Source organism: Lissotriton vulgaris, chromosome 7, assembly GCF_964263255.1.
Source record: "Lissotriton vulgaris chromosome 7, aLisVul1.2, whole genome shotgun sequence".
In the NCBI taxonomy this organism is placed as follows: Eukaryota; Metazoa; Chordata; class Amphibia; order Caudata; family Salamandridae; genus Lissotriton; species Lissotriton vulgaris.
In genome coordinates this window covers 348,539,363-348,555,765 of record NC_141695.1, presented here as the reverse complement: position 1 = coordinate 348,555,765, position 16,403 = coordinate 348,539,363, and the positions used below count along the sequence as shown (strand labels likewise).

Below are 16,403 nucleotides of genomic sequence, written 5' to 3'. Positions count from 1 at the left end.
CCCACATCAACCTAGAGCTCAAATGTGCCAAGAAATAGGACAGTGACAACAACGCTATACAATTGGCATCCCCAGGTGGACGGGCACACAGATCTCGCCTGACGTAAAACCGTCTCCTGGAATTCCACCGTAAGAGCCTGTGTCTTGTTTCCTGCCTGTCCTGCCCCTCTACTTGCCCCAGTCAACTCCTCTCTCACAAATTCAACTCCCAGCTGGTTTGTATCCCGAGAAGCATTTTCCATACTAACCTCTTCATTCCAGTGACCCTGAATTCGTTACTGGTGACATATTTCTGTCTAATGATGAGATTAAAAAATATCCTGCACTCTCCCTTCTTGCCTTGTGCTCTTTCTATCATAATCTCACTTTTGCGTTCTAAATGTATTCCTCCCACACCTTGTAAAGGATGTAAGGCCCTTCTCCGCCAGTTGTGGCTCCATCACCACCAGTTCACATAGCCCCACCTCTAGGTTTAGCCTACAGGATCTCGACTACTGGAAACAGGATGGTACCTCAGGCACCCCATTATCCAGCGCTAGTGCATGAGGTGCTCCCAATGTGACATTCCATTTGTAGCCAATTAAAAGCGTCTTCCCCTTAATAGCCATTTAATCGCGCCTCCCCCTTAATAGCTGTAGATCCAAAGAGCATTGGCTGTACCCTGTTTATTACCTGCTCTACTTCAGCTTCGTCAATAAGAAACATCTCACTCTTGTTTCACAGTCCACATCCCTGCTGTCTCAACGGTAGTAGTAATACGGTACTACTGGAAAGCAGGCCAAAAAAGGCCATGTCATGCTATGTTTTTGCCAAACATTCAGCCAACCCCCTTACCCATTAACCTGTTCCAGTAACGGCAGACCCTCTGCACCTGATGTGTAGTTAACATTATCCTCTGTCCATGTCACTGTGTCCTCTATCCTTTCATTATCTCACTTTAACACTTCAGTAATTTGGTACAGTTTTAGTACTTTTTTACTCTATTATCCTTTTTGTAATATAGCATGATCACAGCACTGCTCCAATTTTTCTTTTCTTTTCACTTTCCTTCAAACCTTTTGTGTTATAAATTGGATTTAATATCTGAGATTAGATTAGGAGCAGGAGGGGCTCCTTATTACACTGACTTAGCACAGTGAAATAACAGTTATTAATTAGAATTTCTTACCCCTCTCTTATCATATACCCATCAAGTACATATAGGCATAATACTGGTGTACATATATAGTTCACGTAGTTGGTTTCTTTAGGACAAGGAATATCGTACATTTACGTACATTAGAGACCGTGTGTACCGCAAAATATTTTTCCTTTTGCACTTTATGATGTAGGCTGCTTTGCACCTTGCACTTTAAGTGATGTTTATTAGTTAACTTAAACATGCCTATAGTTTGTGCTTAATCATGACGTATAGACCAATTATGAAATATCGTCTTTTTTTAATCTTTTTACTATTGCTGTGAACGTCTTTTAAAATGTTCTATAGAACCAATGTAATAAGGTAACATTTTCAGACGAAAAAGATTATTAGTATGCTTTTATTGCTGTTTACCTCATACCGAATAAAGCTGTTTTGATTTGATTTGATACAGATAATTATTATAGATAGTACAGGTAGGATTCATTTAGTGCCACAGATATTTGTTTTCATTAATTGGTGTCACGATATTTATACTCCTGCTACTATATTTACTTAATTCGGGAGTTACGTACTACTCCAAGATGGCACTCATACATTTTTCTTCATTGAAACAGAAGATGTCTAAGACTACGAGTGTATTTATGCCGAGGTAAAATGGCGCCCAAGGTGTACGCCGCTGGGAACACAGGATTAGCAAAACGCAGTAATCCGGAGAGGTAAACTGGGGTGTTTGCTCGTTTGAGTAAGGTGCTGGTATGTTTACCAATGGCTCCGGTATTAGGAGTGTGGTAGATTTATTTTGGCACAATGGTATCGAGTTACCATTTTATATGGTGTGACTGGTTTAAAGAGATTGTTGGTGACTGGTCTGCCGGAGATTATCTCATACACTTTGCGTTATTACGTAGCGTATTGAATTGGGTGTTCTTGAGAATACAAGACTGTAAAAATGTCTGTTTTTGGATACTCTAGGGTATGTATCATTGATGACACATATTTCTTGTTTGCCCCAGGTCACGTACTCGTGATTATCTTACCATTTATACGCGCTTTGCCTTCGTTAGACTCAGACGTTTACTACATGATTTTCTGAACTTACCCATGAATATATAACAAAATAGGTGAGACTTCTTATTTATGTATTTATATACAGACTTAAGCACATTGTGGTGACGGTCTAGCCTTCGGACTTGCGAGGGCCAGAACCGGAAGGGCCAGACAGGAACCGGAGGCGGCCATCTTGTGTTGGCGCCGAGCCCGGCAAAGAGAGGTGTGCTGCCCCGGCGCTCCGAGGAATAAAGAAGCTATCCAACATATACGGCTCCGTGTATTATTTGAGTGGTAGAGCAGCATTCCTACAATGGGGACGAGGCGGGATATGAGAAGATAAGGAAAAAAAAAAAAGACGCTACAGAAAGCAAATAGACGGAAAGGAACACACCACCACCGGATCAACAAGGAGCAACCTCGGAGCGCGGCAGAGGGCAAAAGTCGGCGGAAGGGACCGACGCGAGGCTGAGTCAGCAAAGCATCGCACTTGCAGGGCGGAGCACAGAAAGGGAACACAAGACGAAAAAGTGGTAGCTGCTCCCGGTGAGAGGGCAGACTCCGTAGATAAGCACACACGACGCGCGTAAAGGGCGCGAAGGGCCATACACGAGGCCTGACCCAGAGTACAAGACGGGAAGGAAGAGAAGGCGCACAGTAGCATCAGCCACCCACTAATAACTGCAGCAGAACGCTGGCGGGTAAGCTCGTACGGGTGAGGAGCCTGGCACGGGAGAAAGGGCAGGACAACAAGCAAACCTGGAACCCAGAGGTGCAGAGGGAGGCGAGAATAGCAGCCAGGACCAAGGGGAGGACTCGGACGCCAGGCAAGCACCTGGCAGCCCGCCCAGCCGTAACGTTCCCGCCCAAGCAGTCCCGAGGGGCAATGAGAGGATGGCGACACCGTCCACTTCCCTCACCAACATGGTGCCCTTCCTCCCAAAGAGAGGAGAACCCACGATGCCATGGGAGGACTGGAAGAGATACTTCTTGAATTACTTGGAGGCACTAGAAGAAAAAGGCGATGCAGAATATTCTAGTCCGAGGAGGAAGAAAATACTCCTACACAATTTAGGACCAGAAGGTTTAAGGGTGTTTGACAACTTGGTGAAAGTCACAAGAGACACGACGGACACGGATGTGTTCCGACACGCGATAGAGGACCTAGATGCGCACTATAGGCCTGTGGTGTGTGTGGCCATAGATCGGTGCAACTTATTCCAGAGGAAGCAGGAGAGTGGAGAGACCATAGATGAATACGTTGCAGTGTTACAAAAACTGGCACTAACGTGCAAATTTGGCGACCTACACGACGAACTGGTAAGAAATCAAATTATCATGCATACATCAAACTCGACAATACAAGAAAAGCTATGGGTAAATGGTGATGCCCCCCTCTAGGAGGTATGGGCCTTGGTCAAGAAAGCAGAGTTATCAAAAAGATGTGCACAAGCAGCCAGAAAAGACGCAGGGAGCACAAAACCAAACAACACAGACCACCTAAGTACCAATATACTAAGAGAGGCCAGCAGAACGTAGCAGCACCTCCGAAGGCTGGTGGGGATAGAAGAACAAGTTGCTACAGATGCGGAAGCACCTCACACTTAGGCGACAACAAGGTGTGTCCGGCGTTCAGAGCGAAGTGCGCTTTCTGCGGCATATTTGGACATTATGAGAAAGTGTGCAGGTGGAAGCCCAAAGGAGCGGCTGTCAAGTATATTGACCAGGGCAGCCCAGATGAGAAAGAGGCACAAGCTGAGGAGGAGTACCTCGAAGAGGTCCTATACATAGACGACCAAGTCCTGGATGTGGATTGCAAAGGGTCCAACAAACCGATACTCAACATGAGCATAGGAGATGTGAAGATCAACATCGTAGCCGACTCAGGAGCTCCAATCACGATAGTACAGAGAAAAGTGTGGGAAGAGAAGTTCTTGGAAAAACTAAAGGAAGAACTACGCCCAATGGATTTGAGGCCGGTCACCTACACAGGACAGAGGATACCCATGTTGGGGTATTGCCCTTTGTCATTCAAATTTAAAGGACGCCGTGCAAACTGTAAGCTGTATGTGGCAGAAAAGGGACCCTCAGTGCTGGGATGGAAAGATCAAGGTGCGTTAGGGATCCAACCGAATCCCGGAGGAATAGAGAAAGTGATGCTGATGGACACGGAACGAGGACATGAGGGAGAAGCATGGAAAAGAGAGTATCCCGACGTGTTCAGCGGGAAGATTGGAGAATTAACAAAATTCAAGCACATTAAACACTTGAAGGAAGGAGCAACACCCGTAAGCCACAAGGTTCGAAACATACCGTTCCGCTGCAGAGAGGCAGTGCAAGATGAACTAGACAGATTGGAGAAAGGAGGTGTGATCGAGGCAATCGAAAGTGCGGAATGGTTGTCGCCCTTAGTGGTGGCACAAAAACCCAATGGGAAGGTGAGGCTATGCGTGGACCTCAGGGAAGTCAAAGAGAACATTCTTATCGAAATATTTCCGCTTCCACGAATAAACGAGATGCTCTCGATGACAAAAGGAATAAAGTGGTTCTCGACGGTGGACCTGTCTTCGGCGTACCATCAGGTGACACTCCATCCCACATGCAGTCACCTCACATCCTTAATAACGCCTTTTGGGTGTTATAAATTCGTGAGAATGCCATTCGGATAGGCATCAGCAGCGGCAGTGTTTCAAAAACTGATGCACAAGCTATTCAAAAAAGTGGAAGGAGTTCAATACTTCCAGGATGATATTCTCATAATGGGAAAATCCAAGCCAGAGCACAATGAAAAGCTGCACACCGTACTGAGGATGCTACAAAACAATGGACTCACCGCGGAGTGGGCGAAGTGCAAATTTGGGGTGCCGTCAGTTATGTACCTGGGGCACGAAATAAGCAAGAAGGGAATTGAACCAAAGAGGGCAAACATGGAGGCAATAAAGAACGCGCCAGCCCCCTCGAAGAAAGAAGATGTCAGGTCGTTCCTCGGCATGGCGGAATTCTATAGCAAGTTCATCCCAAACTTTGCCACCAAGACACACTACCTGCGTCAACTGTTGAAGGAGAGAAACGGGTTCAAGTGGGGCAAAGAGGAACAAGAAGAATTTGAGGCCCTGAAGAAAGAAATGAGCAAGGCCATACCACTCAAGGGCTTTGACCAAGCCGCAGAATCCATACTTACCACGGACGCCAGCGACCGAGGCCTAGGAGCGGTATTGATTCAAGGGTCAGACAAAGGGGAGGTATCCACGGTCTGTTTTGCATCCAGATCCCTGGCACCAAATGAAGAAAAATTCAGTGTTATCGAAAAGGAGATGCTAGCAGTGGTATGGGCGATGGAACGTTTCCGACAATTCCTGTGGGGGGCCAAGTTCTTAGTTCGCACAGACCACAAACCATTAATAAAAGTACTGACTTCAAGTGGACATGCACATGCCACCCCGAGGATAGCGAAAATGACATTAAGACTCCTGGACTATGTGTACGAGGTGGAGTACATACCAGGACCCAGGAACAAAGTTGCGGATTTCTTGAGCAGAGCAGCTGCCAAAAGAAAGCAGATGAACAAGAACCCCCTGGATGGGAGGGTTACATGGTGGCGACCATGCAGAACATGGAACAGGTTATCAGCGAATGGGCAGAAGCGTGCAGGCAAGATGAGGACATGGAGGCAATCAAGGGGTATGTAACACATCGGTGGCCGGAGAAAAGGCACCTAGACGAAAAAATGAAGAAATACTGGGAGGTGAGAGAAGAATTGTCCCTAGGAGAGAACTCCACGTTCCTAATGAGGGGAGACAAGGTCATTCCTCCCCAAGGACTGCTAGAACACCTGTTAGCGATTTTACATGAAGGACACCAAGGGATCACGAAAACCAAAGCATTGGCTAGACAAGCGTATTGGTGGCCGGCGATTGACGCCCAGGTGGAGAGGTATGTGAGAAATTGCGATTCGTGCTCCAAGGCAGACAAAACACAAACCCTGATGAGACCACAATTGGGCAAGTTTCCCGTGCCCAGCAGCCCATGGGAAATGGTATCCATAGACATAATAGGGCCCATCTTGAACATTGAGGGAATACAGAAATATGCCATAGTATTGGTAGACAGGTACTCCAAGTGGCCTGAGGTAGAGGTGAAAGAAACAGTGGACCCTGAAGCTGTACTGGCATTCCTCAATGCGATATTTGTAAAGGAAGGAATCCCCAAGATAATAACATGTGACAACGGACCACAGTTTGTATCAGCCAAATGGGAAGCGTTTATGTCCAGAAACGAAATAGAAGTCAAGCACACTCCCATATATCATCCTGCAGGGAATGAACTGGCCGAACGGTTCAACAGAGTCATAATGGAACCATCCAAGCAGCCATAAGCGATGGACAAGATTGGGAAAAGGAACTACCCAAGATGCTGTGGGCTTACCGCATCACGCCTGGAAGTACAGGTTACAGTCCCTTCAAAATATTGAGGGGAAGAGAGCCGTTCACAAAGGACAACATCGCGTGGAGACAGATGGTAGTGCAAAGCAGATGGTGTCCTGCGATAGTGAAAAGGAATCTAGAGAGAGCACAAGACGCATACACAGAGCACAACAACAAGTGACGTCATGTGCGTGGAGTGACACTGGGGAAAGGAGACTGGGTGAGAGTGAAAGTAGCTACATTGAAAAGGAAAGGAGAAAGTAAGTTCACACCACCCCTTCAAGTCCTAGAACCGTATGCTAGATCTGCGTTACTGAGCGACGGCAAGGTGTGGTCACAAGACAAGATGGCGAAATGCAACAAAATCCTGGGATGGGAGACGGAAACAGAAAGTAATATGGAATTGGAAGAGGAAGTGCCGAGCCGTGAAATTGGTGGAAGAAGAAAAGAGCAAGTTGAAAGAAAGGAAGAGCAAGTAGAGGGAACAGAGAACGGAAACAGTGGAGATGGTGAGTACAGAGCAACTGGAGGTGTTACGAGTGTGAAGGGAAATGAGGAAGAGCGGAACAAAGAGAAACTGGTAGTAGCTGAAGGCAGCAAGAGCGAGAGACGAGGGCTGCACACAGTCCCGATGACCCCGGGGGGGGGGGGGAAGGGAGCAGAAGCAGTGAGAACGAGAGCAGGAAGAATCGTGAGAGTTCCTAAGAAGTTTGAGAACTTTATCATGTGCATCAAGTAAGATTACCTGGCACCATTTACTTGTTGTTACAATGTTTAAGGGGGGAAGATATGTGGTGACGGTCTAGCCTTCGGACTTGGGAGGGCCGGAACCGGAAGGGCCAGGCAGGAACCAGAAGGCGGCCATCTTGTGTTGGCGCCGAGCCCGGCAAAGAGAGGTGCGCTGCCCCGGCGCCCCGAGGAATAAAGAAGTTATCCACCATACGGCTCCGTGTAATATTTGAGTGGTAGAGCAGCATTCCTACACACATATAGCCTAATTTTCGTTTTTATGATTTGTCTCATTGGGATCCCGTTCTTCCATTTTTTTAGACACAATTTCTAAATGGAATTACCTCATGTGTGATACTTTTCATTTGAAGCCTACAAACTTGCAAATATAGTCAAGTTAAAAGGTGGTATGAGAATTTCTTAGTTTTTAGTTATACAGAATCTTAGATTCAGATTAAAAATGTAGTTATAATTGAGGTTGTTTATAGATGCAGGATCTAGGAGTGTCTTATTTTACACGATCTGGGCATCCAACCTTACGAATGTTACAGAAAACTACAAGCAGACGGATTTTGGATTAAGGGTGACTATACTTTCTAAGGATACTGGGCTCTTCTATGGAGTACTTGTTTCTGCTCTCCTATTGGCATCAACTCTGTGATATTCTTTCCCATAGAACATAACTTTTCTACTAGAATTTATTTCAATTATAATTTAATAAATGGTGGTGGCCTGGCCTGGGAGAATTGTCCCTTCCTTTTACTTGTACAGTTTGATCTTGCGAACATATTAGTAATTTCGGAATTTTGGGGGATTGCAGCCCTGAAGAAGTCTACTGTGCACGATATTGCATGACGAAACACGTGTTGGCTGATTGGTGTTCTTTAATTATAGCAATGGTTTTGCTTTGTTCTGTAATTATAACCTAAGATCAAGCTTTGTTTTGAAAATACTACCTGGCTGCGTTGGAGACGTGATGTATACAAATAAATAACTGAACCTGGACCTGGACCAAGAGTTTGGTGGATATTTGGACAATAGATTAGATTGACTGTGTGCTCAGGGTGATTTTTCCATTTATCTTTATTTATTGCTTGGGCTTTTGCGACCCATCAAAAATCGGCTTATGACCCGTCAGTGGGTAGTGACTCACAGTTTGGGAAACATTGATATAACAGTCTTTCCATGCTACACCTATATGTGATTAGTAAAAATGTCCTACATTGGACACACACTACACACTCCCAAAAGCTCAAAAATAAACATACACATTATCACTCACATCTGAATAAAACTCGTCAGAATAAATGGCAAATTCTCAGGGTTTGTAAACACAAAACTTTGGTTGAAGTTGTGCTTGCAAACCATTGAAAAGTTACCAACACATCTGAATGGTTGGTAAGTGATTTACAAAGGTGAACCTGTCCTTTGGGGATAGATTCTCGTGTGAGAAACATATTGACAGCCTTGGGTCCGGAGTAATGGGGGCATACGGTTGTCAAGGGGACCCCCCTATGCTCCCCTGATGTGTTTCCAACAAGGAAACTTTTTTTAAGCAGCATCTGCATATACAAGGACATGGGCTGCTTAAAAAAAAGCATTAGGAAGGCAAATGCAAGAATGGTGGTTTGCAGGTCTTAATCCCTGCATTTGCATCCATTTGAAGAGAGACACATTGTAACCCACCTCATATTGAGCAGGCAGGTTGTTTTGCAACCACCTGCCAATGTGTAATTTGTGATTTGACCTATTAATACAAAGGTCACATCACAAATTGCATCTCCATTTGCAAAGCAGAGGGTGTGCAAAGTGTACACCTGGCCCTAAATGTCTAGAAGCCTTGACAGACATATGATTTTGTAAAGTCACAGATGCTGATGCATTAACATCGTCACCCTAGGGGAGGGAGCTACCTACTATTGAGATGTGTGTATGGTGACATTTACAAAATCGCTCGGCAGAAGTAACAACATCACATGCGTTTTTAATTTTCATGTATTCTATGTCTCTTTCTGTTCTTTATTCCTAGTTCTACACCTGGACACACCAATGGACCACTATGACTTCTTCTCCTTCATTGATACACATGAGCACTCACCACACACCCAGCAGAAGCTGCAGAAAGATGGCAGGGAAGTGCCACAGGCCCCGGCAGACCTCTCCCAACCCACTCGCCCCCAGGAAGCCATCAAGTTGGAGTCCTTAGCCCATAACAAAAATGTTGTTTGAATACGAGTCTCAAAATATTAAATTTTCTGTTGTGGACCCTGCACTAGCAACTGACCTGACTGGCTAAAGGAAACCAGGAGATGAGTTGACAAGCCAGTATGTTCGAAAGGCCAGATCCAGGGTAGGGTCAGTCATCGATATCTCTCCCTGATGCACAAGAATCTTCTGAAATAGTTGCCAGAGGAGTGAATATGCGTTAAGGTATTAGTTACTTCCAACCTTGATTTACGTAGTGATCCCCTGTTTTTTTTATTCATTAATTAATTGATAAATGTATCAAAGTCACCCTAGCGCCTATCGCTATCTACTACCCGGGGTAGCAGCATTCCCTTGGATAGCCAACAGGGCATCTTACTGGCTCCTGCAAGAAAATCTAAGAACTTTCCTACCTTACTACTTCTGGGGTGCCAGGAGCCTGCCTTGACAATGATACGAGTCGACAGTGACCTGAGTTGACAGTGACCATAGATGACATTGGCAGGAATTGAAGGTGGTCTTTACTAAGAGTGTTCTGAGAGAACAGCGTCCTGAACTGCACTGTAACCCTGGCGAAGAAGGAGTGTATGGATGTGAAGATGGTGTGTAACAAGAATAAAAACGTTAAATACTAGCCTTGTCTCCACCAAACATTTAGCAAATTAAAATCCTTCATATCCATGATGCCTTTCCCATTGGTGGTCGTCTGCTTTCTTGTGTTTTTTCTTATCTCTTCATTCTTCCAGTAAACAGCATCCATAGAATACTTTGATGAGTCACAAGGTGAGAAACATACTCTAATATTAAGTCAACCGAAAATAGTAGAGTAGATGAAGAATTGAAGCTAGCAGCTCACAAATAGTAGCCCACAAAGGACCTAAAGGTTAGGCTAAGGTTATTATGACAGATCATAAGATGTATTGTACTCTGAACCACAACTCAACCAGCTACATACGCCTGTCAATTTTGCATACTTCCATTCCCACGTAGTACCCCAGGACATGGTGTTGCTATTTCTCCCTCACCATTGTTTTGTACTCTTTTTCGACTCTGCTCAAGCACATCTGATCTTAAGTTGAAACCTTAGTAGGAAGTAATAATACTCCTTCACCCAAATAGTTGGCAGTGAATACGTAATCCTCTAGTCCATCTTGTTGGTGACTGGGGACAACAGGACCCTTCCTGCCCATAAGTTACACCTACTTGTGTAAATGAGCTGGTATCTCAGAGCCAACTCAAATCATAACTATATAACATATTACCATACATATTAGTGCTCTCATTCTTCTATCCCCTGAAGCATAAATGTGCTGAAGAAAAGCTCCCACACTGTTGCCAATGTGTGATGCTCCTGCCTGTAGGATCACAATTAGAGGCCATCGTGCAAGGGTGGCCCAGGGTAGGCCTTCTTGGAAAGTTTAATATAATTTATGTAGCTTCAATCAGACACAGGTTTAGTATAGTAGTGGGTGGGTCATAGACTGGCTAAGAGAACTACACCACAAAAAGTAATCCATTATTTACATATACCTCATAGTTTAAGAACTCCTAATTCATTGTAAGCAACATGGCTCTCATAAAAGTAACTTGACATTTACTGCAATTGTGGAGGTCTTAACCGTTTCATGTATCCATCTTGAGCCCTGTTCGGTTCATCACCAACCTTACTTGAGCCCATTCACCTCCCCATCCTCATTCCGTCTTCTTGTACTGCTCTAGTTGCAGAATCCCCACCATGTGAACACCATTGGTGCCCCTATTTGCCCCTTGGCTTTCCTTGTCTCGAAGGTGTCCCATTTCCTCATTAATCTGATATCCTACTTCTCAGTCACCCCACTACTTCCCAGCTCTTCAGGAACAGCAAGCAAATATGACATCAAGAGAGACCAAAGAGGAGAATGGAACCAGGGAAGGTCCGAAAAAATTAAACAGGGAATAAAATGAAAAGCGATCCAAATGCAGTATTTGGTTTTCTCAATTTTCAGAGTCTTTCAGCATTCAGGTTGGTGTGAATTGGATGCTTCAGTTTTTTGTTGAAATTTAGAATAAAACCCTTGTCTTTTCAGAAGAACAGCAAGGTGGGCCTGCCTTTGTGACGAATGTTTTATTTTGCTGACCCTTAGAGATAGACCTTTGTTCCATGTGCTGAAAAGCATTACATGTTTGTACATGCCACTATGCCTCTCCAGTTATTGGCTTATTACTATATTTGAAAGAAGCATAATGCTTTCATGGTGACAATGTATATGATGCAGAAAGCCATGGTCACATTTTTTTGTAATAGCTATTTTTCATAATACATGATCACAGGTGAGGTTTTGTTGTGTTTTGGTATTTGGTGGAAAATGGAAATGACGACTGTGCTGACTCTCACAGTCAAGATCTCATTTACAGAGAACAGTAAATGCGTCTTTCCTGCATCTGGCCATGAATCCTAGAACATCATTACTCTTGCTTCATTTCCATAATCCAAATCACTTCAAGTTGCACATTGATTTCCATCCTTGGGATCTTTGGCAACACTCTTAAGAAAGGCAATCGAAGTTCTATGGGAAGTTATCTTATTTTTTAATTGAGTGTATCCTCGAAAGGACATGTCTCTCCTTAAGTTTATCCTCAACACTGAACACTGTAGACTTATCCCAAATGATCCAGTATCCGGAACATCCATCAAAGGTATAGAAGATCGGCAATAGCTCGGTGCCTGTCTCAAGAGCTTCAGCTCGATATAGAGCAAGCTCCTCTCCATGCCATGAGTGTCTTTACTTTGCTTTCTTTTCTCTTTTGGAACCCCTTAAATCATAGCTGATCGAACACAGTATGCTAGGGGTTCATTTGACAGTGCAAATAGAAGTGCGGAGAGTGAGAAACCATGCCATGTTCCTCTCAGCAGCCTGTTGGTATCAGATACCACACAACCTTCACTGCAGGCAAGAAGTCCACCCAGGCTCTAAACATGAGGCCAAAACCAAGTGTTCCAGGATCAAAGATAGGTAGTGCCAGACAGTTTAGTGAAATGCCTTTTTCTTCATCTAGTGAGAGGATGGCTAAGGGAGCTTCAAGTTTATCTGACAATCCCCCCCAGCAACACCCCTTCTGACTTGCCTGTGACCTCCCAGCAGTACATGACCTCTAACAGCACCGCCAGCCACACCCTATCCTGCCCATCACTCCCTCAGCTCCAGGGCTCACTGAGAACCCCCTGCCGGACGTGTTCAGGTCCGCGCCACTCGGCCAGTCTGTGTTTCAGAGTGCTGCGGGTCTGCTGTGTTTCAGGGTACTTCAGGTAAGCTGTGTTTCTGCGTGCTGCTGTGTTTCAGGGTGCTGTAGGTCTGCTGTGCTTCATGGTGCTGCAGGTCTGCTCTGTTTCAGGGTGCTTGGGGTCTGCTCTGTTTTTGTGTGCTGCGGGTCAGCTGTGTTTCAGCGTGCTGCGAGTCAGCTGTGTTTCAGCGTGCTGCGGGTCAGCTGTGGTTCAGTGTGCTGCGGGTCAGCTGCGGGTCAGCTGTGCTCCAGAGTGCTGCGGGGCTGCGGGTCAGCTGTGTTCCTGTGTGTTGCAGGTCTGTTGTGTTATAGGGTGCTGCCTGTCTACTGTGCTTCAGTGTGCTGTGGGTCTGCTGTGTTTCTGTGTGCTGCAGTTCCAGGGTGCTGCATCTCAGCTGTGTTCCAGCGTGCTGCGGGTCTGTTGTGTTTCAGAGTGCTGCCTGTCTGCTGTGCTTCATGGGGCAGCGGGGCAGCAGAGCTGCGGTGTTTCTGTGTGTTGCAGGTCTGCTGCGTTTCTGTGTGCTGCGGTTCTGCTGTGTTTTTGTGTGCTGCGGGTCAGCTGTGTTTTTGTGTGCTGGAGGTCAGCTGTGTTTCTGGTTTTTATCGCATGGGCGCTGGCATTTGCAATGCAATCGGTCTCACATTTGCGAGAGTTTAAGCTATTGGCATTGTAAATGACAATGCCTTTTATTTATCTGTTTAAAAACAACACATAAATAAAAGGCATTGTCATTTACAATGCCAGTAGCTCAAATTCTCCTAAATGTGAGACCTATTGCATTGCAAATGCTTGTTCTATTTACTGATGTACAGTATTTTTTGGGATATTATCAACGTCATTTCTATAAGCCATTTGGGCCTGTTTCAGCCATCTGAGTTCATACTCCATTCAGATGACACTTATGAGCCTTTCTAGCTTGATTATATTACTGTATAAAGGGAGTACTTCTCCTACTTTGTCCTCTTTTTGTAGGCAATGCTAAACTTGGTTCTGCCTCACAGTATTGCTTTGAATGCCTCTCAGTCTGTGGCATAAGCTAGAACTCAGACCCAGTTGTCTTCAGAATAGTTGCCAGTGGCTTCTGTTAGAGCTTCAGCTATCTCCCAGCTTTGTTTTCCCATGCCTCAAGCCAGCAGGTACTATTGTCCACTGGGTGGTGTACCAGTTACTAACAATCAGGGAGAGAGGTCAAAGACTCCCCTCGCCAGGTGTTCCACAATTACTACTTTGGGATCTAGAAAGTGATCTGCGAGCCCTAGAAAAGAGTATTGCCAATCTACACTAGCCTCCATATATCAGGCTCCCATCCATTTTGCAAGTTATTTTGTGTTATCCTCTTTCGACGTGGTCACTTTCAATCTATCTGTACTTGGCTCTATAACACCATTAAGATATTTTCCTATTATTTGCAGTGATGGAGGTGCCTCCTGTATTAGAGATCTGACCTCGCCAGACACATATTTTTGTAAATGTGGTAGAGAGGTGTTATTAAATACTGTGATGTCTGCCCTGGCCCATGTCGTTCAGACACCTATGTAGCCCCCTTCGGATCCATCTATTTTTCTTTTACTGGAATGGGAAGTATCTTCCTGGTTAGTATCCCAGAATCCTACGTGAACTCAGCATGGAGCATTCTTCAGTTCACAGTCTACTCCTGTATGGCTCCTACCAGACATTACCATTGTGTTGTATCATTTGTGTGTTGCAAGATGATTTTCTTTGTTTATATATGCAGATGAGTGCCTGGCCGGTAATCCTTCCATCCAACATAACAGTCCACAGCGCCTTATCAGCCGGAGTATTGCATTATTGTTGGAGGAGTCTTGGTCTGGGTAGTTCCTGCTCTCTACTCCTGGTCAAAGTTCATATTGCTGTTCTGCCCTGTTGGAGTGTCTCTCACCGGCAGTGACAAATCCCTGCAGTCAGCAACCCAATCCCCAACCCATCTTTCCATAACTTAGTCCACCACATTTTGCAGGCCCTGTCTGAATTGGGCACCAACAATACTGGATTTAATTTTCATCAGCTTCTGTCTTCTGCTCCTTCACACATGTACCTCAGTCAATCATGGGAAACTTGATGTACCTTCCCTCCTGCCTTGGTTTTGAGGCTGTGTGCCCTTGTCTTTCCCCATAGTGGTGTCAGAGGTCACCCTGTACTAATGGATTCATATTGTTGGGCCAGCTACACAGTGTCAATTGGGCACCTCAGGGGATCTCCTTGTAGACCAACCGTATCTCAGTTTGACTTGATCTTCAGAGTATCTGCAGAGTACCCAGGTCTGATAAACCTGCCTAGCAGTGAGCTACTTCAAATCATGAGCCTCCTGTCATTCCAAAAGTAGTTGATTTTCAAGGCCCGCTGTCATGGGTGACCCTCACCTATACCACACTTGTTTGCAGGCACTCATGGATAGAACAGTTCTTGAAGAGTGGGGCAATCAGCTGTGTTCAATTGGCATCAGCCCTTACCCCTCTGTATCTGGCTGTGGATACTTCCCTGTGTGCTTATTTCTGCGAAGAGAGTTGCAGGTGGGGAGGGACGGTCTATTATCAATGGATACTTCCACACTTATTTGTGCGCCCAATGAGATTCGCTGATGTGGGTACAGACAGAATAGCCCCTCCGATAATACAAACAGAGGGGTGTCCAGGCTTCCTTCAGACCATCCGTTGAGTTACATTTCTGAATTTCACATTATCACAGCCCAAGAGAGGCCATTGTGGTTGCAGTATCCATGATTACGCTCATCAGTAGGGAGAATTCCCCTTCCAATATCGGTCCTAGGAGGTCATCAATGTCGTCCGTGTCCAACGAGACCCACCTCCACTGCCTCTTTCATGTTGGAGGCAAATTCACATAGTTGGGGGTTGCTGGGGACAAGGCGGCACTGATGGGATCAGTGCAAGTTCTCTTCCAGGGGATCCTCATCAATAGTCATAAGCACTAGAATATTCCCGCCCATGTGCGAGACCCCGGAAACACAACCATATGTGTGCCCCACATATATGTATCTCCATATATATATATATAAAATAAGCAACTGCAGCCTTATATACCCCAGAGCTGAATAATGCTGTAAGGATTCCCCATTATAACATCAAAGCATACATTAGAAACAGGGAAAAACAACAGCAAAACATGTTTTGAATCTGTTTTAATGCTTAGCAGTCAGAAGAAACTCTCACATAGGACGGAAAGCATATACAGCTCCCAGGCTGCATTGCAGAAACACAGTCTAAAAAGACTGAAAAGCCAACTCATAGCAACATAGAGATAAAACTGGCAACGTGCCTTCAAGGCAGTCATGACCCCCAGCTTCCCATCATGCCTCAGGGGTGACAGTTAGGTCAGTTGTTCTTTCCGGCTCCTTCAGGAAGGACCCTGGTTACACAGCTCCACTTTTTTCTAATTTTAGTCAGAAATCCTGTTAACTTTTTTGACTTACTTCGACGTTTTTCACCTTCTGAAGTAAGGTTCTGTCTTTTTCTGAAAGTTTTGGGCATTTTTTTCCACACAAAATGCATTCACTTTTTGACTCCTGCCCTTCTTGTGGTAAAAAGAAGGCCAGGTCAGACTCTCATGAAGTCTGTAT

At 45.1% G+C, this 16,403-nt stretch overlaps 1 protein-coding gene across 1 annotated transcript in view; it reads left to right on the top strand.

The window, feature by feature from the left end:
- GFY (golgi associated olfactory signaling regulator) overlaps positions 1–10,180 on the top strand; it is a 349,649-nt gene extending 339,469 nt beyond the window's left edge. Inside the window, exon 4 of the mRNA XM_086928672.1 lies at positions 9,371–10,180. Within this exon, the coding sequence (XP_086784798.1) occupies positions 9,371–9,570 (200 nt within the window). The 3' untranslated portion in view covers positions 9,571–10,180. The remainder of the gene's footprint in view (positions 1–9,370) is intronic.
- Positions 10,181–16,403: the final 6,223 nt, after the last annotated feature.